The 25,831-nt window shown below is 48.5% G+C and overlaps 1 protein-coding gene across 1 annotated transcript in view; it reads left to right on the top strand.

Annotated features, from left to right (window-relative positions):
* The window catches only part of Sdc (Syndecan), a 125,036-nt gene that overhangs the window by 78,030 nt on the left and 21,175 nt on the right, over nucleotides 1-25,831 (top strand). Inside the window, exons 2-4 of the mRNA XM_050184643.2 lie at nucleotides 17,052-17,111; nucleotides 21,934-22,072; nucleotides 24,402-24,493. Coding sequence (XP_050040600.1) covers nucleotides 17,052-17,111; nucleotides 21,934-22,072; nucleotides 24,402-24,493 — 291 coding nt within the window. The remainder of the gene's footprint in view (nucleotides 1-17,051; nucleotides 17,112-21,933; nucleotides 22,073-24,401; nucleotides 24,494-25,831) is intronic.

Genomic DNA, 25,831 nt, shown 5'->3' with positions numbered 1-25,831 from the left:
TGCAGGAGGGTACGTCCCCCTTCCGTTGACGTGCTGTTCCCTTCAATACGTTAATCCGGAGCCCTCCAGTGCGTCGCATAGGCCCGTTGTTGATTGCATGGGACCTTAGGCCCCGTGAGTCAGCATTCACACCGCAAACGCAAGGCTCCTCCCGGTTTCGTTCACAATGCACGCAACTGCGCGCCGCGGAAGCGATGGCGAGCGCGAGCGTGCGCGTGGGCGACGTTGTTTCGTCGGACTGAGCGCGTGTCCACATTATATCCCGGTAGTGGCGATGTCGTCGCGCGACATCGTCTCTCGTTTTCCTGCTGCGTGCTAGCGCTCCCCTTCGTGGAACTCGTCTGGTGACGTCACTTTGCGACGGCTCTCCCTCTGGCGCGCTCTGCCCGCTTAATGCGAGGATAATGGCAGCCCCGAGGACGACGTGGCGTCGAGAGCGGCGAGCGTGCGGGGCGGTGTTCGCGCCGCGGTCGGCCTGCATCGCGCGGAACGCGATGGACTCGCAGCATTTCAGCGGTTCCGCACGGGTGCAGCGGCGCTTTCCGGCGCTGTGTCTGTTGCGTGCATTGGAAACGCGGCGACGCTGTCGGCCACGCGAGTTCTGCATCCCGTAGATATAGTTCGCGATTCTTCTGAGAAGGTCTCGTTTCGAAGCGGAGCTTTCTTGACAAGCCCTCCCGGCCAGTATACCTGACGGCGGCTGCTGAGCGCTGCTGCTGCTACTGCTTGCTGCGTTGCCGAATAGCTGCAGACCGCGGTGGAATCGCGAACATGCCTCCTAGCACAGCAGCCCGTCGCTTTAACCGTTGTAGATGACATTCGCATGTGTGTGTTTATATCGTGCGAACGCCTGCTATAACTACGAGATGATCGCCGCGCGCATGTGCGCGATAAGAGCGCGAGCGCGCGCGCCAATTTTATACGATAAAGACGCAGCAATGAAACGAGGGCGGATTTCCAGCATCTGATTATGGGCAGTGATCGAAGATTCCGCGTAACGATCATATTCCAAAAATCTGCGTTTGATCTGCATAATTTGTTTACTGGTGTTTCCTCTGCTGAACCTGACGGTTCAGGACGCGCGTTTGTGCAATGTTGTCGCCCGGCATTGCGGTGTGGTGCTTAATCACTGCAACGCCACTACTGTGTACTAAAATATTGCATTCTAGGCGATTCCACGGTTGACATTCAAAGTGACAGACGGGCCCACGTATGCCAGACAGGATGGCGCACTTTGAAATGCATCTCGTCTTGGCGAGTTCCCTAGCTTGTAGCTTTAAAGCTTGTGCACGCAACTCACCGTGGAGTTGGCAGGTGGCGTGAATCTGGGTGGGGGAGGGAAAGTGAGACCTGGAAGAACTTGGAAGTTATACCGGGAATTGCGTAAATGCGCCGTCGTGGCCGTTTTCGGAGAACCATGCAGAACAGAACTCTCGATGAGACGTAATATTTTCTTCATAACCCACCACTGCCGCGTACTGTTGTGAAAGCCATTGGTGGGGAGACTGCAGTCTGCTGGTATCTGATAATGCGGCCGCGCTGTTCGCGTGACTGCTTCACTGTTTCTGGTATACTTTGATATACGCATTTTAACGTGTCGTTTCACTCGGGGGGGGGGGGGGGGGAAATGCTCGGGTAGTATCTGCAGCGATTTAATGTCTGCCTACGGCCGCTTTTTCGTTTTCCTGCATGCGTGTGTTCAGAATATGCGAAGTACACTCGCGATGTGGTGGCTGGAAGAACTGAGATTACGCTGCGGTCGCAGTAACCTATCAACTGCGCTGTTCGGCTTCTGATATTTCCGCGGTGAATTACGTTTGTCGTTGTTCGGAAAGACTCGCGTTATTTTTGCTTATGGCGGCAGCACGTGTGCGCGCATACATTATCTGGCATTGGCGTAGCCAGACGCAAGCTTGCGAATCGCCTTACGTGGAATGCTGTAATACGGTATACGCTCAAGCATTAGGCGATACACAACATTCGTGGCAGAACAGGTTGCGGTTCATCGGGACTGTTCGGTCGCGTAAAGTGGCCGTCAAGAGACGCTTGTCCGCAGTGGTTGAACTACAGCGTTCAGAAGAGACTAGAATGCTCTATTGCGCAGAAAGGTTCTTTTCACTGTAATTAAACTGCGTATGCGATTACAAGGCACAGCGCAACAGGCCAATATGTTTGATACGCCGACGCAGAGCTGTTCAGTGAATCTGAAGGTTTGGCTGCAGATCGATTTGAGAGCCCATCGTGCTGTGGACATGGGGATCGATCATTAGTTGAATCTTGGTTAGTGTCTCACTCGCATGTGGCTACCCGTATACATTCAACAGCTGTTGTGCAGTTCATTGACGTGCACGAAATACTAGCACTAAAGCCAAGACTGCATCTTTGATGCACTTACGCATGCTTCAAATCCAAGGCGCAGCCATCGTTGACCCACACCTGCAGTCGGCTAATAGCCTCCAATATTAGTGGCGCGTGAACTTTTACTATATAACGGAGTAACACTAGTATTTATTTAGCCATGCCGTGTAAACCATGCGTAAAAAAATTTTACCATTCGGTAGATTTCTCTCTCCGGCAAAATTCAGCGGGAACATTATGCTGTGCTTGAGGCCGTGGGACATCCGTACGGCTAGTATACCGCCGAGCGGCGGCGGCAGGACAACTAATTTTGGAAACCTGTGCGTGCCGGATACCTCGGAGTGCATACCGTTTCGCCCACGAATGCATTCCATTTGTACCGCACTCATTGCAGCCCTGCATCGCCGAGCGCTTCGCGCGTATGCAAGGCCCCCTTGATTATCGTTCCACAAATGCACTCCACGTGCCTGGTCACCCGCGTCGTCTTTCATAAACCGGGACGACGGCAATTCATCTGGCGGTGACCTCGGGGACGCTCGCTATGTACGTCATGCTCGCTGCTACGCATCGCGTCCATTATCTCTGCAGCAGCAGCGGTCGTCGTCGGCGTATTATGTACTGGGGCGCTCCTTGTTTCTTTTCGAACCGGGCGGGCCTCCGCGGCGGTCATTCAACGCTCCTCTTGCACGCTCTCGGGCATACTTCTTTCTCGGCTCGTTATCTGCGCCTCCATCCCACGCACCTGCATACACACGCACGCACGCACACACTCGGGCACGCGCTATTAGCGCGGTGCTCAGCGATGCGACTTTTCGAACAGTACGTGGGCCGACGGCGAAACAAGCGACCAACACTGGTCCACGCATGACGAGGCCTCCACTGCGCTGCGCCTGCCAACTCTACTCTTATTTCCATTTCTCAGTGAACGCGGTGAAGAGCGACTGGCTGCCATCTTCCGGCCGCTTCGTCCTGGCCCTGCACTCTATAGCAGGTCCTTCCTTCTCTTCACTGCCGCGCGCTTATTCATCCCACTCTCCCGTCGACTTGGTCTTTATCTACACTTGAAGTTGTGGTATTTATATATATGAAGTCGTGGGCGTTTGTTGCCAAACGAGGCGGGTGGCGGCGCTGCTCCCTTCACCCTTTGTCTTGAGCCTCGCTCTTTCTTTCCTCCTCCTCCTCTTGGCTTCGTGTCTGCGGCGAGTAAACGTCCCTCCGTCCTCTGGTGGTCATTCCCGTTTATTTGCGTCGATTGCAGTCTTCCACTCTGCCTGCGCGTTGAATTGACCGCTGCTTTCGAGCCGCGCGTCTCCCTGAACCGAGTCCTTCGTGCCCTCCCATTGGTGGGTTATTCTTTTTCTTTTGGTTGGAAGGCCCTCGATTTGCATGCGCTTTCGCCTGCCGCTGGTGGGGCCGAGAATGCATCTGAGTCAAGGTTGCCGCTCTCGCGTTTTCCCCTCCCGATCCTCTCGTCCTTCCTTGTCTGCGCGATGGAGTTGCCTATTCAATTTCTCGTGCACTGCTGGTTGTATTGTTAAAGAGCACAAATTGGTGAACAAAAGCCGCTCATGGTTAGCTTTTTCCGCAGCGTTAATCGCGCGAAGTATGCCTCTCCCCCTCCATCGTTCCTTCCGTTCTCGCTAACCGTCGGTTGACGAAGAATAAAAGTTGGATAACCTTTAAGCCCGTCCCTCTGCAGCTTCCAACGCGTTTCTCGGCATTCTTCGCTCGCCACGTACTCGGCCTCGACTCATTCAAGGCTAGCGTACAGTCGTTCCCGTCAAAGTGGAAGACTCAGTACTCGCCGGCACAGATGGTTTTCGTTAAGGCGCTGTTGGAGGAATTTGCCTGGTTTTGCTCGTCTGCGGTCGGACAGGCCGTTGTCGGAGAGGAGGATACGTTCCCGCAGGGTAATAGGAACGAGCGTATATAGCTTCGTCCAGCAGCGGATGTCGGCGACAGCCGCGCGGATCGAATGTCGTATGGGCAGCTGGCGCTCTTTGGACGTAGCGGCGCCGAGGCTACGTCTCAAGTTTTTTGAAGCTCTACGTCGGGAGGGCGCTTCCACGGCGCGCGGGTGCTGTCGCCAGCGTAGTTTTCTACAGAATTTACTAGAGGAAACATTGGCGCTGTGATCCTTCAGCTATTATGGGAATGACTAGGAACACGTGCATTTGTCTAAAATTCGTGCCTTTGGCTTCAGACGTTCTTGTGCGTTCTTGTGGCATTGTGCTATAACCATAGAAATATTTTAAGAGTTTGCGCTCGGGCGCAATCGTTGAAATTATTGTTCAAAAATAACGTCGAGTCTAATGTATTCCCAATTTGCCTTCAGACTTCCGCGGCGGCCCGATAAATTTTGACTAATCCCACAGGGCTGATAGCGGATATTGAATAACAAATGGAAGGAAGGAAGGAAGGAAAAAGTGGAGAAGGAAGGCAGGGAGGTTAACCAGTTTTGCCTAACCGGTTTGCTACCCGGTAATTTACCAAATGGAAATAGTCGTAAGTATTACTGAAGCACCTCGTAATGGAGTAGCGCATTATGTTAAAGGACTTCGTTCATTTTCTTACATAATATTTGGGCTAGCTCCCGTGGCGACCGGCACCTGTCACCAGTTTCTTGCGTCGAAGTCATGGTCTGAGATTTGCGTCATATCGGCCAACCACTAGTCCACGCGTCGTCTCATTAGGTGCCATGCATGAAGGATCTTCAAGGGGACCCTGAGCCAATTTTCTGTCGATACACCATTTCACTTAAACCGAATCACGCCTTTTCACCGTCACACTTTTCTGTCGAAAATACACCATTTCGGACACTTTGCTGCAGAAAGTACTTCAATGCGTTCAGCCGAAGCGGAGTTATCGGCAATCAAAGGTCTCCTATGATCCCCTTCGCGGTGCTCCCGCTCCTTCAATGTCTTGCACTGCGAAGGCTACGGCGTAGTGGGGTTGTACCCACAACGCTTCGTACAGAACGTCACTGTGGCGCGCCGTTAAAATTTCATTTCGTGCGTTCACGTTACACGCCACATTTCCGATTTCGGCGCCTACGACGCCGCTTGCACTGCTTATTTAGTCGATTTAGCCAGTATGAAATTTCATTGCCGTTTGCCTTTAAGCGTCCCCTTATGTATAGGTTTCCAGATACAGTATTTCGCGACAACCGGCTTATAGAATAGGATGTGTGTCACGACGCGAGAGGTGATCGGAATGGCTTCTACAATCCTCCGCTGGCGCCCTTCTTGGCGGCATCGCCCGCGGCTCTGCATGCGCGTGTCCTGATTGGGTCGTCCTTGACGTCACTCTACTTCGCGCGCTGCCTGGAAGCGTGCCGCCTGGGCGATCGCCTCGTTCGGTGACGGATACGCCACGCCTTGCGCCCCTTTGCTGCCGGAAGTGCTCGGGTCTTTGGCAGCACTACCGCGATGAGTCTCCCTTCTTCGCGGGTGCACTTGTATGGCACTCTGTGGCGTCGCTCACACCTTCAAAAAGAAACGTTGCGTTGTCTTTGCACGTGCCGTCCCACCTCGGTCACAATTAGTGGTCCGTCTCACCAAATGAGTGCATGGAGTGGAAACAACTGGTATACTAAGTAATCAGCTTCGTTCGAATTTACCAAATTTCTTATGTACACGGGGAGCACGAAGCTTGTGAGGCGCTGGTGTATATACCGTAATGCAGGCACTTGGAAACCAATTGCTACGAATCGGACTCGCCTGCGGTCACTTGCATACTTCAAGTAGGGCCGCTGCGCGAGACGGCACGATCGTGAACCACTGATCGTAAATCGTCCGCGCTTTGCGTAGTCCGCTCATAAGAGGAAGCTTTAGCTCGGGCCCAGCTCCGGCGCGGCCAGTTCAAATACGTGAAGAACGCAGAAACGCTTCTTCCGAGATAACCCCTGCATCGATATCAATGAAATTCGTTGCATTTGAGAAAGTTAAATTCTAGTGACTGGTGGAAACGTTATTTCGATTTAGGGCCTGAATTTCGGCAAAGAATTTAAAAATTTTCAAACTTCGAAAAATAGAAACACGGAGTTTACAAATTCATACTAAATTCTAAAGCTGATACAGCGCAACATAGAAAGGAAGAAAGAAGCCGAGCCGGCCAGATAAAGGAACAGCGCTCTGTTCCTTTATCTGGCCGGCTCGGCTTGTTTCTTCCTTTCTATGTTCCGCTGTACCAGTTTTAGAACTCAATAGCAACGCGCCCAATCCTCAACACTTGTGAAAAAATTCATAGCTGTGCATCAAGAACAGATATCGCCGTTCTGTAAATAGCATCCATTAGATCATCCCAAGCGAATTCGTTACGTTGTGTACAAGGGTTCTGCAAAAGCTGTATTTCCATATTACTAATTTTCTGCGATTCACGTGTAACATTACTTTTGTCTTCTTTAAATCTGCTATTAGATGCAATTCACAGAATTGGGATGTCACTTTTCATTGCTGAATTACTGAGTTGTACACTTCAGTTTCATTGTCTAAAATTTGCGATTTTTGCCAAAATGTAATAAAAATTCGAAACCAACTGTCACTAGATTCTAAGGCTTTCTTTTAAATGCCTCAAATGTAAAGTTCGGTGCAGTGGTTGCCGAGAAAAACGAATTCTCCTATTACGTCTATTTAGATAGCAGCACCCGAGCTAAAGCTTCCTCTTCAAGTGACTCCTCCGATCGAATCGGGTAAGAGGAAGGGCGCGTTCGAGTGAAGTTATTTGTTGCAGACGCAAACTCACTGATGCCACATCAGGTTGGTAAAAATTTATAAGTAGCATGACGTGATATATTCCAGATTCCACCGGCGACACGGTTTTTTTTAACTTTTTTAATGTCGACACCCTGAAATATTCCCACCGCCTGCCCACCATTTGAACAGAAAACTCGCCTAAATTTGCGTATGCTTCTAATTGCTTCGAGGGAATTTCGGCAGCGATCCTGCTTGTCGCTTTTCAGTCGGTAATGGCTTTCAAAACAAAACGCATCTACGCAATTTGTTGCAAGGGCCAATGTAGTTACCTTCTAGAATACTCTTTATAGGCCCGCTGACCGGGATTCATCTGTGCCTGTAATGAATGCATCGTAAACATGCGACATCGCAGTCGTGTTTCGACGACCAGGGACAGCTTCTCGTCGAACGTGCGTCGTCTTGAGATCGACCGTGTACTACACGCCTGGGAATGGCCTCCCAGCTAGCAGTCTCGAGGCTTAACTCAAAGAGAAAATAAGCGAAGCCCGCGCAGCCACCCGTGAGTATTCGAAGCCTTCACGGTGCTTGAAACCGGGGCGCCGCGCCAAGGGCGCGCTGTTTTTTCCGGTACTATCTCAGATAAGGGTGACGCACCTCGATTCTGCGAAGGCTCCGTTCTGAGAGGAGCGATGAGCGCAGTGGCTCGGAATGCGGGCTGCTTCGCGTGAGACTCTCGCTTTTAAACAGAGTAGGCCCACATGGCGGCTTTCCTTTCTTCTCCTTCATTTTTTATCCGAGTACCACTATAGACGGTTTAAAGCATAGGGGAAATGACGTTCAATTGCAATTCAGAAACAAGGTAAAGGGCGCTGAAAGTGCACGAACAGATCACTCGATGCTGCCATGAGAGCCGCACCCTCGATTGTCGGCTGCATTACGCGTGCGGTATCTTATCCAGATATTTCGCAAACGGTTTCCGTACTGCGAGTAATGGGTTGCAGGGGTTCAAGCTTGGGCCCGTTTAGCTTTAGTGTGCGTTGGCGAATGCATTTCTTGACGGTTATTATTGCAAGCGCCTTCTCCGAGTAGCTTGAATGTATTGCAACTTCTTTCTACATGGCCCGTAGAAAGAGCATGAGAATGACACATCTGGACAGTAACGTATGCGCGCCTGTATCAACGTTTAATTTGCTTAGCCCAGATGCGTCTAGCCAAGTTCGGTCCACGGTCATGCGCTTTGCGGGGAGCAAATGCGCATCTAAATTTTAGCACGCCGTGGTGCCCAGTCAGGTTAGAAGTTGCTCGCCTGTCTCGTTATGAGCGGTGGAATCAGCTGCCGCGTAATCAGGACACGTGCTAATGGAAACTCTCATCCCCTCGCTGAAGGGTTTGTTGTACGGTACGGTTCGCGCTAGAAGTTTCAACGCTCGTTGCCGAAACCTGAGCGGTGAAAAATTCATACGTATAGGTAACTTAACGTATAGTTGTGCATAGCCGATAACATGGAAAACGGACAGGGCGAACGCGTGCCGGCCGCTCCTTTCTCACATTAAGGCCAGAGGCTTCATTTTTTTTTTCTATGCAAGGTTCTATAGTTATCATCACTGTTACTCGATAGAAAGGAATGTGGTTGTATAAACACGGCGGCTTGATGCCAGCTGAATCTTCATCGAGCAGCCGTGCGTGCGAGTCTGTATACGTATATGCTTTCGGAGCCAGGATGATGATGATGACGCAGCGGCGCTCAATCTTCGCGGCCCTCCGGTCAGACGGTGGCAACAGCGTGCTCCGTGCGTGGATGCCTCCTGCTCAAATTTCTGGTGTCCCTTCAGCCGTGGACCACGCACTGCAGGGCGCGCGCGCGTTTTCTTTTTGACGAGTAGCAGATGCCTTCGTTCGCTGTCTCCTCGTGTTTACACGCCGCACTAGCGTGTGAGTAGGCCATGTTTTTTTTTCGTAGTTATCTTCTTCTTTCATCCTCGTCGGCCGTTCTGAGTGTTACTGCGCTCCCGCCTCGGTCGGTCGTCACTCGCGGTCTCATCCCGCTGTGTCTCCGCGGCGCGCGTCGAGCGACGGAGAATTTGTGGCCAATTTCTAGCGTCGTTACACATTTCGACAGGACAGGCGCCCCGCTGGCCGGCGGCTTGTCGGCTGTCTCCCCTCCTGTTTCTGACTTGCGACCCATCGGGGAGAGGGCAGCTCGCACGTCAGTCATACGTGTACCCAGTGCGCCCGTGGGCGTTGCTTCTGCGCATCGTTCCTTCGCACACCCTTGAGGCCGCCGGCATGGTTGGCTGTTCGGATTCGCGTGGCGCATGGTACTGCTGTAAACGCCGTGACGTTTACGGCGTTTTCGTTTTTTTGTAGTTATTATTGCAGATGGTGTGTGTGATGTCGCTCACGTGTGCTACATGTGCGAATCTTTTTTGTTTCTGCTTGTGCAGTCCGCCCCGAGAGTGAGCGCCACCGCTCTTAACGCTAGAGCAAGTTAGCTATAGCTGTGGTCGCCCGCCGTGTTTCGTTGACAGCAACACAACCTCGGCATAAGTTGGTACCCTCGGTATAGAGGCAGTACAAGCATACTGCGGGTGATCACGTATACGTTTGCTCTGCGCTTACCGGCCGGTGCAGGAGAAAAGAAGCGATCCGGTGGCGAGAGCGGTACCCTTCACGCTCCTTGCATCGGATGGCATTTGGAATACTGTCAGCGTTACATGTGTACGATTGTGCACACAAGCTTTGAACCATTCGTCAATTTGTTTTGTGTTATACGAGCGGTGTATGCCGGCGTGAGTGAACTGGCGAACTTTTGCGACGCCTTTGAATTCGCGGGAATCACTCGGATTTGTGGCACTGATTGCACGCAGCCGATTTTTTCCTAAAAGAAAAATCTTGTTCGCGTGTCGTCACTTTCCTTTTTTTTTCTTCTTGGGTCCCACCGTGTTGATGAATGGTGAGTGGCTGCAATCGCGATGTTGCGACTTTGTCGTTGAACTTCTATTTGGAGCCGATCCATTGGAAACCTTAAGCAAAGCTGGAGCAGCTAGCTGAACATGTCCTGTGGTAATGGTAGCACAGTGCTGTATCCTTCAGCTGAAGCACTTCTGTGGTTCAAGCTCCTGTATATGATTAAAAAGTGTGAGCGGGGTGTAAGCACTCGGCTTCTCGTTCCGTTTAGCGCTCGTTATTTCCAGACCTGGGCTCACAGGTTGTATTCTGTCCTCAGTGTATAGCCCACTACCTGTTCCGCAACTCCGCCTCAATCTCCGCTCATGTTCTGGGTGTCAGCCGGTGAGGGATCAGTCGACTTACGCGCCACCACCATGCATGCATGTAGTCGGCAGCCCAATAACTTTTTGATCTGCCGTGGCCTAACGCCTGTTTGCTGTTTATCCCTCTGTGTTTTTCTTGTCGCTTCGCCGGCGGTAAGTCGGTGGCGCTTCAATCTCACCTCAGTTTAAGGAAACCTCATTTTACAAATATTTTCGACTAAATGTCGTTCGCGTGAGCTCCATTATTTTCGGTATAACGAAGCCCTCGCTTTCACATTCTCGGATCCCATAGTCTTCTTCAAATCGAGATTAAGCTGTAGGTAGGCAGGTAGGTTTGTTGTTCATAGCTGACGGGAAGATCAACAGATCCCGCGCTCTTTCCACCAGTCGACTTGTCTCGATTCTGAAGCATCACCAGTGTGGAGAGGAGTGTTGCAACTGCGTGCTTTGATCGGGTTTCGTAGCGTACAGCGTGCGGGAAACGCTATATGCCGCGCGTACTACGTTTAGCCTTGGCCCGTGTCAAGTGGCCTCCCCGCAAACGCGGCCCCCATGATCAGCAGAAGGTCAACGATGGAGCTCGCACACACACACGCGGGCGCCTATAAATATCGATTTGTCGTGGCAAGGAGGGCTACCGCATCGCTGCACCCCTCTTCTTTGGGTGCGTCGTCGTGACACCGGAGGCGTATGCATTTCTCTCCCTCTTTCTCTCTCTCTCTCTCAGCTGAGACAACGATGTTGGCAGCTTCATCATTTGGGTCGGTCAATTAAAAGCCTTTTTCGTACTGATAATTGATTCAACTCGTATCGCTCTTCGCCTGTCATTTCTGTAGGGTTCCATATTCCTATATCTAACAGTCTGTAAGCCAATGAGGGTAGCTTATATTGCCTTCTTGGTAGGCCTTCTAATTAGATGCAGCGCAGGCAGGACGATGCGGACATGAAAGACACGCGGGACAACGCAAAGCGCTAGCTCGCAACTATCTAGAATAAATGAGGTGTTCGATATTCGCTATATCCAACAGTCTGTACATGTAGTTGGCAACGGTGTATAGAGCACTTGCGTATTAAAGTACCAGTGCCTGTTTCAGTCCCGTCGTTCTACAGCTTGCACACACCTTGCAAGGCACAATGTCGAACTACCACAGTCTATAGCGCTGTCGCTGTGGGGGAAGGGTAGCGGCAACTTGTGGCGCGATGATCGGTATGCGACGAACAGCGATACACGTGACACCCCGCTTCTTTGTCGCCAGCCGTTTCGGGTGATCGTGAGACAGCTGTCATATTTCATCTAGCACACTCGTCCTTCGATAGAAGTACGAGTGGAGTATGTGCACATCGCACATTCGTGCGTGTCGCGCTGTTGGGAGTTGCATTGACAGGCTCCTCTGTCTTAAGAAAACGCATACAAAGCGCAGACTATCATCTGAGGATTTGTTCGTAACATTTGTTGCTTAAATAACAGTGATTGACCACAAAGCTTCCTTGAGGGGACAGCCGTGTCCACTTATCATTACATTGTCAGGAATGCGACTGCGCACCTTTGTTTGCAGAAACAAGGGTACTCTCGAGAATCGAACCCTAAGTGGCAACGGCAAATAGAAGCATTTTTTATAAGTAAATCAGCTGAAACGTGTGTCGCGAGGCCATCCTTTATGCTGCATGACGCCGAGCTATAGATTACCTAGACGTCGACCACTAAGTGACGTAGGGACAAATGTTTTTCTGACTTCTTGGAACCACGTGTCTTCCAGCGCCTCTATACATGTGTTTCTAATTAAATGATCGGTTACCACCTCGCCCAGCTAAGCACCCTCCGGGAGCTCCTGCCTGCCTAACCCAGAAACTGCCAACGTGCTCGACGGTTTTTCTTTTTCAGCCGCTCGTTGTGTGAAGCCGACTTCGTTATCTCGTAAGGACTTGAACAGTTAGCGGCGGACGGGCTTACAGGTCAGCGGGACCAACGAGCGTGGGTTTCACCAGGACGGTGCACAGCCCTCACCTCCGACCGCTCAATTCTTCCTCGTATAGCGTGCTTCGGATGGCAAGTTATCGTTCAAATGCGCCCTCATCTATTTTTCACCGCTCGCACACCGCCCTCCCACCTTCCAAATCGGGCACTTGGTGGCAGAAGAGCGGTGGTTAAAAAGCGAGAAAATAAAAAAAGGACGGAAGCTCTGGTCTCTTTCAGTGGCTCGCCAATGGTGCCGTTCAGCTGTTCCGGAGTTTCGTTGCGAAATGAGACGTCTAGGGAGGTCGTGGCTGGCCCCTTGATGCGGTATTGATTTGTTGCTTTCTAAGGCTGTCTGCACTATATTGTAATAGGGGATAACTTAATCCGCGTCGGTTCCGCTTGCGCTCACCCATGGGCCTTGGGATGCTGCCGCGCTTTCGGCTTTACATTTGTGGCATCTAGCGAGAAAGTAATTGTCGCCTAGACGACAGAAGAAAAGAACCAAGATGCGCTCCTATTCCATGGCTGTGTGTGACCGAGGTGGGGGTTGGACAAGTGTGCCTGTAATCGTGTTTCGACGCTGCGCCAACTTCAAGCCGCGCGATGCCCAAGCTAGCGACTATATGGCAGGAATGTATTTTGAGTGGCTCTGCGTGGGTAATGCTCGCGCGAAACGCAGTTACAGTCACGTCGGACGACATTAATTCGGCCACGCTTTTACGGGTTGGGCAGCGCAACTTGCAGATGGAAGCGTACATAGCGGTTTGCGGTTGCGCACACCGTTTCATGTCGAAGTTCAAAATTAGCCTTGAATACAACGCTTGCGACTTGTGATGTTTCAACAAAATCGGTCCACGACGTGCGGCTGCTAGGCAACAGACATCGAGAAAAGCCAGGCGCCATAACGGGCCTTTTATTCGCGAGCCTGGTGCCACGAGGCAATATCACTTGTCTCTGAGGCATGCGGGCTGCTTCGCCTTAACGTCCTCAACAATCTCCCTGTCCCCCCCTCCGCGAACTTTCGTACGCGGCTGCCTCCTTTTATAGTTGCCCCAAGGTTCCAAAGGGTTATAGCGTGCGCCCTTCTTGTTATGTCTATACATTCCTGACGCCGGTGTTTCGGTTATTTTCTCAAGAAGCAGTGCCAGTGGCAGCTGCCCTCGCAATATTACGCAAGCGAGCTGTTTTTCTCCTGGACCTCGGGGCGATCTAGAACAACAGAAGGCTATACTTTAAGCGTCGGTCTTTTGTTCTCCTCCGTGTCCGGCAAAAGACGAGAGGATAAAGGTTCCGTGTTCCCCCTGTTCTGCTGATTCAAGCCTTGCCACGCGGGTGCCCTCCTCGTCTGAAGCGCTCGCGTCAAGATGGCGGCGTCGTTGTCGCAGGCATCTCCTGGAATCCCGCTATATTGGCCCCTTCGCTGTCCGGGGCGCCCCTGTCGCCCCCACTGACAACAAACACTGGCTTCCTCGCGAAAGCCCGGTGGCTTTTTTCCTATTCCCTTTATGTCTGGTGGCAGTTAGCTTCTGTGTCCCTTCGCCTGCTTGTCGTCTGTTCTTGTCTGCTCCAACCGCGCGGAGCGGGAAGGGACGAGCTTTACTTGGGCTTCGGGCCGTTGCGCGGCTGAGGCGTCGGGGATTCAAAACGAAGGAACCGCGGCTCGAGGAGGTGCGTAGATGCGGCGAATGAGAACGGTGGTGGTGGGGGAGGGTAGAGAGTGCTGCGGGGGACCTCGTGCTGCTTCCTCGCTTGTCGGCCTTTCTTTCGTGTTCGCTTGTGTGGCGCCGCGAGAGATGGGAGGGCGTCCGCGTCCGGTGCGTCCTCCATTGTTCGCATCGTGCAGCTCGACGTCGTGACGCCGGAGAGAGCCTTCCCGGCGACTGCTTCTTGGGGCCTCGTGCTGGGGATTCGCTCCCCCTCCTCCCGCCCCCCACTCCCGTCTTATTGAGCGCGGGTTGCCACTTTTCACTATGGCTGCCGATCCGCCTCTCTGCACTCTCGGTGGTGAAAATCAGTCGGTGTCGCCTTTTCACGTATACACCGACCTGAAAGCCCACCCCTTCTCGTCGTATTCATCCGCCTTTTATCCGAGTTGGATCGGTTTTCAGAAACGTTTCTCTCCGTTGTTGTCGGCGCTGTCCGAACAGTTCCTCACAGTTCAGCACAAAACGTCGCACTCCCACGAACCTCGTCTTGCATTTTTTTTTTTTTTTTTCGCGCATTGGTAAGGTTTCCATAGGTTGGTGCGCCTGCGTCACCTTGTAGACTTCCGTAGTCGGTAAACGGGAACGTGTTGCTGGCGATCGATGATCACAGCGTCAGCTTTCGATCTAAATGCGCTTTGTCACGTGTCTAGATTCAAACTGACTTTGAAGAACCCGTTTCTCTTCCGATGTCTTCATATGTCTATCCTTAAGCTGAACTTGCGCATTCTTCTGCGCTGAACGTTAATGCGCTGCTACATGTCTAGACACTTCACAAATCACTGCTTGTCTACGTACTAGACGAGTAAACAATTTTTGCGCCAGCAATTAAATTCCTGTTCTGGGAACCTTTATACACATACACGGCTCATGCGAGAAACAGGGCGTAGCCACGAAGTGTTCAGATTTCTCACGCCACAGTTGAGCTTTTTTACCTATAGAAATAAAGGGCCCTCGATGTAATCTGCGGGAACTGTAATACAACTATAGGCCCGCGCCTCAGAATTGTCCATCTGCATTGGCCGCGCGCTGCGTCGTATACTGACTGCATTTTAACATGGTCGTGTGCACGAATTCGGGGACACTTCACATGAGTTTGGGGACATCAACAATTCAAAAATTCTTCCAACCAGCCACGGTACATCTGTGTGAAGACATCAAAAGTTGTCCCTGCTAAAACAAAGTGATAATACCATCTTGCCCGAAACATCGCCGCTCTTTGTGATTTACAAGCACAATATTCAACTCTCGACGAGAACACTTGGGCAGCGGAATGCCATATTTCGCTCATGTCGCGTCTGATGGATTAAGGCAGGTAGCATTGGAACTATCGACTCAGATTACATACCCAGATCGCAGTTATTGTGCAGGCAATTCTTCTATTTAAGCAGCAAAATAAATCTCATCCTAATTCATACGGTGTCAAGTGACTGCATATTCCCCGTTATCGTGGAGAGGCGGGCTTTTTGGTGCGGTTCACGATGGTTGGTCTTCTTGTGGGCAAGGGGGCGAGGGGTCCGAGGAGCTCTGTCGCGGTCGATGATTTTTTTTCCCCTTTTTCTGGAGCGCAACTTGACTGGGTGGGTGGCGCTCACAATGCCGACGGCGGGGGAGAACATCTTGGCACTTCCCTCTTCATCCTCGTCCTCCCCGTTGTGTCGGCTACTGCGCGGCACACGTCAGCCGGGTGAGGACACCGGGAGCCGTCGGGGCAGAAGTCGGCGTTGTTGCGGCTGTCGTCGCCGCCTCCTCGTATAGGTTCGTTCGGCGCAGGGAGCTAGCAGCAGTTTTTGGGGCAGGAAGTGGCTCGATTACGCAGCGCGGACACGGGCCCCCGGTGTGAAAGAGTGCGAGGGAGGGCAGGACGATGAGGAAGAGGAGAGCCCGCGGCTATTGCCCTCGATCCCGCCCGGCGCGGCGCTCTCCCAGCGGCTTTTTTGTGGGGCGAGTGAAGTTTGCGGGGGCATCGGACGGGCCAGCCTGCGCCTCCTGCTCCGCTTCTTTTTCGAACCCCATTCCAGACCCTCGCCGTTCTTTGTTCCCCCTGCACCCATACTGCACTTCTCGTGCTTCCTTCACTTTTTTTGTATGTTCTTGTTTCGTCCATCTTCCCTGGCTTGCGGACTTTACCCTGGTGTTCCTTCCTCCTCGCCCTTATTTCGCGCGGTTGGCCGTTGCAGCTTTCACTTCCGGTATTTTGTCCATCTTTCCGTTTCTTCCTTAGTTATGTTGTCGTGGTTCTCCTGTACTCTTGTTCATTTACGTCACTCTTCTTGCCGTTTCCGGCTTTTATTTATTACTTTTTTTTTTCTGTATTGTCATTCATTCTTACTAACGTTTCCGCGGCTTTCCTTTCCTGCTTGCTTGCACAAGTCGCTTATTTAGCGTAATTTTCTTTTCCGGCTGTTGATATTATTCACAAATAGTTCGATGTACATTGTTGATACGGTGCACGTAAAGATTGATTCTGATTCTGATCATTCATGTGTTGTGGGGCTTACAGAACCACATCCATGAAGCGCCCAAAGTCGCCGCACAATAAACCATTGTGTGCTGCAGTCAGTTTGCGTTCTGGTGTGCATGCGCACATGTGTTTACGTGCGCTGTTGCGTTCAGTCAGTTACAACATGATGCCTGTAGTACAAGCGCCTGCGTAACTGCATGGCAGCGCTGACACACTAAAAATTGAACTAAATACTGGAAATAGCCACAGTGTTAAATTTTTTGCTTGGCAGTACCACCATGCAGTCTCGAAGGCCTTACCATGGACCCTGTGTTTCAGCTTGCATTAAGTGCAACAGTATGTATCGAGTGTGTAGAAGCTTTGTTGTGTGCTTCACTTGTGCTCAATTTTGTGAGTGTTCCGCAAAATATTTGCCATGTTTCATTCAAACAGGGCAAATCGCTTGCCGGCTTTCATTAGTGTAGCGCATGATTAGTAAGCTTTTGTGCAGTGTTGCCACAAAATTGTGTTTTCGAGTTAACTTTTGTGTAACCCAGAACTCGTCATGTTTGTATGCACATGTGTACACTTGTCTAAAATTTTCTTTATCTTGTTTGTTTGCAGGTGCAAAGCACAACAGAAAAGCATGGCGATAACGGCATGTTCTTCATTGATGATCCCCAGGTATTACCCCCTAACACCCTTGTACCTTATAATGTGGTGTGTGCATTTTGGATGTGGCACCTTCCCACACACTTTCCAATCAACCACAAATATGGTCGATGCAATTGATTTTAGCTGAAATTGCCAGTTCACAAAATATTTCAAATCTCCAAGAACTCCTCAGAAGCAATTTACTTTTCACACACGTACAGAGGGGTCCACTGTTAAAGGGAACTTTAGGGTGCAGAGCACGTGTAGAATTTCCTCTCCCAAGCGTGGTACTTGTTGTTTGTAGTTCTGACTCCCTTCAACACACCCGTGCAGTGCGATGGCATTGCTTCCACAGCCAATTACAGCAAGGATGCCAGCAAAGTGAGCTGCACGTTTGAGTGTTTCATTTAACAGTGGACTGTACCGTGCATCCATTATGGTTGCCTGTAACGCGTTGGTACTGGTTTCAAATCTCGGACCAAATGTTTTGGGAGGCATTTAAATATAATGAAACTTTTAGAGAAGCAGTGCATATGAGATGCTTTTCATAAATGAGATTAGCAAAATTTTGCTTGGAATTCAAGACACCCAGGTAGTTAGAAGCAGACGGCAACAGATACATATTAGTTGGTGGCTGATGTTACAGCCATATATGCATGGCCAATTAGTTATAGCAGCTAAATGAACAAATGACAAGTGGTTGTTTAGATAAAATCTTGCTAAAAATATACTGGATTTCTGCACCATTTGAGACAATAAAAGCATATCCGCATATCATTGCACTGAAATGATCTGAATACTTTAATTCTGGAAAGTGTTATTGGGATGGTAATGACATTAGTGAACATAGCAAATGACCTGCTAATACCATTATGTCTAAACAGGTATAGCAGTCCAGTAAACTTTTGTGGTTGTTTGAGGGCTGTGTCATTACTTCTATGCATGTCGGGTTTTAAGGTCACATCCAAACGAATCTTTATTAATATGCTTTTTATGGTTTGTAAATTAACAGCTGCGCACTGTATGCAACAAAAAAAAAAACAAGTGAACATGGTACTTTGGCTTGTTCATAACATTGTTCATAACACACTTAAAGGATCAATTGCAACACAGAATGGAGACACTCATTATCGCAACCTTTCTTTTTGTGTGTTCTCTTAAAGCTGTCATACTGAATTTGCACCAACTAGCCCTGGCTGAATGTTACATGCTTTGACCCAAACCTGTGTGCGTTGCATAAGAAGTGCTTTATTGCTGCATTCAGTGCATTAATCCAGGCGCGGTGTTCAGTGTTGCACTTTGGAGTACATTGTTGCAGAGAACATGACCAGTGGCTTCGGAATTCTACTGCAGAAGGTTGTGGCAGCTGCATTGTAATGGGGCTAGAATGCAAAGCACTCAGTTACTTTACGTTTAGGTACACATCTGCCAACTCCACGTGGTCGATATTGTTCTGGAAGGCTCTACTAGAGTGTCTTATAACCTGGATGTTGCAATGGGACATCACGAAAACAAAGTTGTACCATGAACTGTTCCTATTTATGCGAACAACGAAATACAACCAAATTGTTACTTATATTTGTAGTATTGTTTATATTTATAGTATAGTTATTATAATATAGTATTACAGCTGGCTAGCTTAATCTCGATGGATGCGACGGACTTGAACAGTTGAGTGCTTAACTCTACCTGGCTTGCCAATAAATGCATTTCATGGGCATAACAGAGTGGGGGAGTGTGCTATGTACAATGCAGTCTACCACGGAGTCTCGACACCTAGAACTTTGCCAGAGCAGCCATCTTGCCGGTTTATTGCCAACGACCTTCCCCATGGCTTTAGGAGGTGGACAAGCTCTAGTTGTACCTGCTCTAAAGTCAACACGGGTTGCACTTTGCAGCACTATATGGAACTGCACTCATTTGCGGGAAAAGCGGGCAAAGATGTCGGTGAGTGGCTGACACACTACGCAAGGATGAGCCACTACAACTGTTGGGACCGTTACTCAGCTTGAATATGTCGTACTGTTTCTCAGTGAGACAGCACTGATGCGGCACAAAAACCACGAAGGCTCCCTAACAACGTGGGAGCGCTTCGTTGAGGAAATTAACAAGCATTTTGGTGACTCATACACCAAACGGAAACACACGGAGCGAACACTGGCTCCAAGAGCTCAAGCTCCTGGAGAAACGTGCAGTACGTACGTACAAGATATCCTCAAGCTGTGCAAAATAGTGAATTCACAGATGACTGAAGAGTCCGACATCTTTTCAACGGAATCGCAGGAGATGTCCACAATTTGTTCATAAGCAGGGAACACGTTCATTCCTTCTCGGATGTTGTACATCACTGCCGTGTGTTTGAGACGAAGACTCATCCCATTGTGCCAAAATTTGGACACCTGGCGAACGTGACAACCGTTGCCAGCATAGACGAGAGCCCGTCCGCCGATCTTTCGTCTACTATATGGCAGACCTTGCGTGCAGGTGCTTGCCTGTAATGTCATGCAACAACCTGATGCTTATTTCCCGTAACACAAGGCACCTGCAGCACCCCGCACTTCATGGCAACGGGCAGTATGTGTCACGGACCCCAACCCCAGGGGAGTGCCATGCCGACTGTTGGCATCTGCTGCAGACGTTAACTATGGAGGAGCTCCATGGCAACGTGAGGGCACATTTACACTTGAACACCGATTTGGAGAGCACCCTCTCCCCAGCAGGCTCGGCCACATCACTCTGCTACATGACCCCCCACATCTGAGCGCTTTGAAGAGCAGTTCATCAATCGTCATTTACCTGTGCTATAGCTGCGGTGACGTGAGTCAAATTGCCTGGTAGTTAGACGCAAAGGCCTTGAACAGCTGAACTCCTATCGAGATTCAGCTAGCCAGCCGCACATTCTTACTCCTTCACCTGTCTTGGCTGCCTAACATACTGTAAAGGTAAACCCATTAAGGCGTAAACCTTAATTTTTCTGCGCATAAAGTTGGGAAAAGTACTGAGGTTGCTAAAGGGATTTGTATCCATTACGTACATACTATGCAAGTTAAGCTTCACACCCTGGTCAGACAACCTTTATGCAAAGCGCAGGTTGCAACAAATCTTTCATCATTGCTGTGTCTTTAAAAGATGCCTAAAGGGACTAAATAGGTGTGACGTCAATGGCTGCATATGGTTAGACAGCTACACCTTGTATCGTTTGCAACAGGAACAACAGGAAATATGCTGCAGAGGAACACGCATGGGGAGCTCTACTAGGAAGAAGCTTTGCCTTAATAGCCGTGGAAGTTTCCAGAAATCTCTCTAACTTAAATTGCATTGCTGATTAGGTTCATATAAGTTAACTTGTGATAAGGCTTTTGGTGCTTTCTTGATAGCTGCCTCTGTCAGTCCACATACAGTGCTTACTGCAGCAATGAATTTGTGTTAAGGTAATCTCGAGATGAGTGACATGAGGTCTGTCTTCAACTTCCTGGGTAAAATGCCTAGAATCTATCATTTCTTTGCAGCACGCAAGTGTAACATGAAGCTGCAAATTGAAAATAACAATTGTTACGTCCTCAGCTTGAATGGTTTGGCTTAAATGTGATGTATGGAAATAAAGTTGTTATAGTGTTTTTTTTAATCTTTTTTCTTGTTTTGCGCATTGCATTCACTTAGCGCTAACAGCACATGCTGTTAGTTGCTGTTACGGTTAGTCACTAAGTGGCTTCCCATTCTCCTTGAGACGCAGCTGCTTGAAGTCCCCCTTATTAGATTTAGCAATGAAGGGGTAAGCTAGTGCTGATGTGTACAGACACACGTAGGCACTTGTAGTTCTGTTGACATTGGTATACTGCTTAAGCTAATATTCATCAGGAGCTGTATAGTTGCAATGGCTATTACATTTAGTGGTTGGTGTAAATGTGCTAGCTGTAACATTTGTCCTGAGTGTATCTTTGCACATTTTTCTTTATCAAAGAAAAGAGGTGCACTACACAAGAACACTTCTAGCTCAAGATGGTGTTGATCACTCGCACTATTTTGCTGCCAGTACCATTGCTGCTGTTGGATCCGTCCTCGGATATTATGCTATACAGCTATGCTGCCATGTCTTCATTGCTAACACTCGTGCACGGCAATCACCGCTAATGAGTGTACAGTGTGATAAATGCATAGGGGTTTAACTTCCTGGCTTATTAGGTGTTTATGAAGATGCTGTGTACACTTGTACCAGTTCTTCGGGCCATGTAGACACAATGGCACTACGTGTGTGCGTGCATTTTTGCATGGCACAGTACAAGTGCATATATTCACACGCAGATATGCTGGAATGTACCCTATTAAAATATCTCAACAAATAATATTCAGCTTGTAAAATAACTTAAATAACAAAGTAGTTAAATGGTCAAGCTAAAAGTTTAGTTAACAGCTTAACATTTAATTTACGTTTAACAACTAATGCGAGGTTTTCCTAGTTTGGGACACAGTGATTTGTGCCTGCCTCCCCTGTTGCATCGCCAGTGTGATCTACTCAGCTTCTCTATTTCGTTTTCAAAGGGGGCCATCAGTGGTACAAGTACTCTTGGGAGGGCATTTATGTTGCAATTTTATCGTTCTTTAACTTGCCAATTGTGCTCATTCCTAACGAACATCACTCTTGACTCGCTCTTTCATTGTTAAAATTTTATGTGCTGCAAGATGTCTTCAAGTTATATGTGTGTACCACATTGCATTTGCTGATTGTTTACTGTTAATTTACATTGAGGTGAGCCTGATCTGCTTGCGCCTTCCATCACGAGGCTGGTACTTCAGGACTTGGTTGCTAAAATTTTCTTTGTTATGCAATCAAACTTGCCCCTCCGTTATGCAGAGTGACCAGACTGTGGAAGGCAGTGCAGATTTTGAAGACACGGACTCGTCCTCTGGGATAGGAGACGATGAAGATGCTGAGGGCTCTGGGGATGAACATCTGTCCGAGGAGGAAATGGGCTCTGGGACAGTAGGACCAGGTGAGTGTGGGGAAAATATCGCAGTTGCTTTCATGAAGTGTTGTCAGACATTACAAACATTCCGGGGCATGATGTCTTCAGAGCGGGTGTTGAAATTCTTATTGGGACTTCAAAGTTCAAAAACTGCCATTGTGCCGGCTTTCACACAAGTGATACTACTTGTGGCCCTCTAAATGATAGAGAATCATGTCATCGTGATACTATAGGGCAATAGCTTGGTTCAGACCAATCGGTTTCCTGTAGTAATTACGAGCAGGAACTCTGGTGCTGCAATCGTTCAGCCATCATGTGAATGATGGTTAGTACATGGATTTGTCTGATCTTTGTGCTTGTGGCTTGAGACGTTCTTCTGGCTTTGTTTATTAGACTGTATCTGCCATCATTGGCTTAAATTTCAAAGCAAACTATTCTTTTTTTTTTTTAAGTGCAGAAGACAATAAGACTATGAAATGCATAATCGCTGCCACTTGCAGCGGCTCGGCATGTCCACGCGTCCATATCACAATCGTTTCACTATCAAGCTCCTGTGCCACACTGAACAGGTTCTGTGTTCGAATCCTGCTCTCGAACAATTTCATGAATGTTTATTCAATTATTCATAAAGCAGTGCTCTCTCGAAAATTGTGAGTTTGCAAAGTCTGAAAGCCGTATAAGCCAAAAGGACGAAGTTAAGGCTAATCCATGTACTACCCATCATTCCCGTACTGGCTGAACCGCTCTGCTTGCATCTCCCGTAGACAGTAGCGCCACAGTTCCCTCTAGTAATTGTATGAAACTTCGAGACTGACCATACACAAGGAATAGATGCACATAAACTGCTAGAGCCAGGCCAACCCAGGTGCGTAGCACTGCAAGTGGTTATGCCGAGTTTAACTGCATGAATATTGCTCGTGTCCTCAACATTCCGCATGTATCTTCGCTCGGCAAGTAAAGGAAGCAAGTTGCTTGTTTGCGTTCTTCTTTTCAATGAGATCTGACGGCCCTTGCAATTAGAATGCCACCACTGTACATTGTGTACTACACAATTGAACTGTAGGCATGTCCTTCTGGGCGTGCCTTCCTAAAATCGACTGAATGCTGTATGGAGAGTTCCTTGCAAGTGAACTGCAGAGGAATTTCACTTAAGCCAAATTGGTTATACATGAGTAGTATGCGTGATCAGACGATTGACAGCCTTCACCAAAATTGTGCTAATTTTCTTGTTCACATCTTTAGATATTACCTAAGTAGACGATGTGGGTGTATGATGATAAGAGGACATATCGCAAATTACAGAATGCTCCCTGCAAGATTTCCAATACTCCATGACCACCGCCAGGTCTCCAAGGTTCACTTCCAGTTGCTGATAATTTTTCTCGACGTTCCAGTTCTGCATTATATCTTGCGTAATGTTGGCTTTTTTTCTATGTGAAAAAAGAAATCAGTTCTTGTAATCTTTTTGTGGGTCATCCATTGTTATTTCAAGTGCAAATTTTCGCAAGGAGGCTGCCCTTACTCTGTACTGTCTCTAACTAGCCTCCTTATGCAGTCCATGATTTCATTGCACTCGGCTTTCAAAGGAGTGCTGATGTTTGCTGGTTGTAGAAACTCTACCGCACTCTTCTCACCAGTATTGTAGTCTTGGCAAGTATCGTGGCTGGAAGTTATAGGATATTTCGTACTGAAGTTAACCTCTAAATGCCGGAGCAGGTGTTGTGGCATTATCGCGATGTCTTGACACAGAAAAATTTTCTGGTGTCGTGTAACAGTAAGGCTAGATTGCTGCACATGTTTCTTCAGGCTGCACCCTCGTGTGGCAGCTGCAGCAGTCGAACAGGGCGATCAAATGTCATCGTGCAACCACCGCTTGCGTATCGAAACAAGCTGGTTCATAGAAACTGCTGTTACAGAAAATTTGTAGCATTCAGAAGCTTGCCAGTATGTTTAGAGGGTTGGGTGTCTTAGCCCTCATTCAACAAGAAAATGGGGAAGTGTAAATGTCGCATCAGTACGCCTTTTAATGTTCGTTATGTTTCAGCACGCTCATTTCACTGCACGAGCCGATGCTGCCACATACCTGTGCACCCATGCGATGTGCTTTAGCGAACAGCAGGACATTAGTGTTGTTGAAACTTGAGCACCTCGTTAGAAACTTGCCTGTATGACATAAGAGGCACCTGCTTTGATGGATAGGTCTTTGTTAGGCCTCCGACTTCAGTGGCAGCTCTCCCAGCAGCTGTCGGCAGAATATCTGGATGGATTACTGTCTGCGGCATAGCCCGTAGTTGGCCATTGTTCTTGCTTGATTGAACTTGCCTTGCCTCGGAGCTCATGTTGCCCTTGTTTGCAGTGTTTGTCACACCCAAAGTCACGGTGGTCACGGACACGAAACACGCTCCCAAATACGAAGCCAAGCCAAAGGGCACCTCTCACAGTCCTGAGGTGAGTTCATAAGCATGCAGGTTAGTTTTGTTAAGCGACATACCCTGTCCATACTTTTTTCTTGTTCCTTATAGCTTATCTGTCTTGTGTTTAAATCGTCAGAATTAACGGCAGGAAATCTGATCACATTGGGGGCATTCAAATATTGAGATATTGAAATAGTGTAATTGCAAATTGAATATTTGCTTGCCTCTTATCAGTGATATGTAAAGTGTGTGCAGATTGCATTTCGTTTACATATCTTTTACATTTACATATCCGATACATTCATGTAATGCCATTCTCAATTGGACTACTTGTCGAGAAGTTTATAAATAAGAAACAGCCGCTACCAATATCTGGTGCACCATGACAATGGCATCAATGAAACGAGACCAACACATCAGATGTACGCAGTGTTCGTTGAATGAGAGAACTGTATTACTGCTGCATCATACATTATTTTGGAGATGTCAGTATACTTAGACTGGTTAAGTAATAGCTTGCTTTCCATAAATGAAGGTGACATTAACATATCAGCTGCCTTAAAAGCGAGGCATTTTCATTAAACGACCAATTTATTGAGCAGAAGTTACCTGCAACTTGATTTTGCTCGGGGTTTGGTGCTTCCGCAAACCAACCGCTGCTTTCCAGCAGCACAAATCATTAGGGACAGACCCCGCTTGCTCCGACATCTCTCTGAAGGCTTTATTATCGGTTATATCGAGGATGCTCTACTGTATTCGTTACTGCTCAGTTATAACAAACACATATATATTGAGCTGTTAAATATAACCATTACATTAAATGTTCCTCACCAGTACTATTAGTGGGTAAAGAATGTATTCACCACATGAATATGGGATAACGCGAAGGTACTACTCTTGAGTTAAAGGTGATGTCCTTGTAACAAGGTTCAACCGCTGAGTGTCGAATGAGTTCTCAAATCATATATGTTGCAAGGACTATTTGATTCACTTTTGAAATTTTAAATGCTTCCTTACCTTTAATGAAGATGCGCATGCGAGAACAATCCACTCCATGATTTGTTCTCTGATCATTGTGTTATGTTTATGAGAAAAATGTAATAGTGCTGCAATGCAAGAACAATGCAAAACTTTAAGCATAAACTATCTAGTTGAAATTGGATTTTGTAAATACTGTACTTAAGTGTTGTTATTTACTCTGTTGCTTCCCAGTTGGCTGCACTAAAAGTTGGGGTCTACTTCTTCGTGACATCAGGCCACAATTATGGCCTTTTTCAAGGGAGGAAATTAACTTGTGCTAGGGAGTCGGTTGCACATGGAGGGCATCCTTATAACGAATCATTTGAAATGATTGGGTACAGTTTCATTGCTT

Source organism: Dermacentor andersoni, chromosome 4 (genome assembly GCF_023375885.2).
Source record: "Dermacentor andersoni chromosome 4, qqDerAnde1_hic_scaffold, whole genome shotgun sequence".
NCBI lineage: Eukaryota > Metazoa > Arthropoda > Arachnida > Ixodida > Ixodidae > Dermacentor > Dermacentor andersoni.
This window is presented reverse-complemented; position numbering and strand designations above follow the sequence as displayed.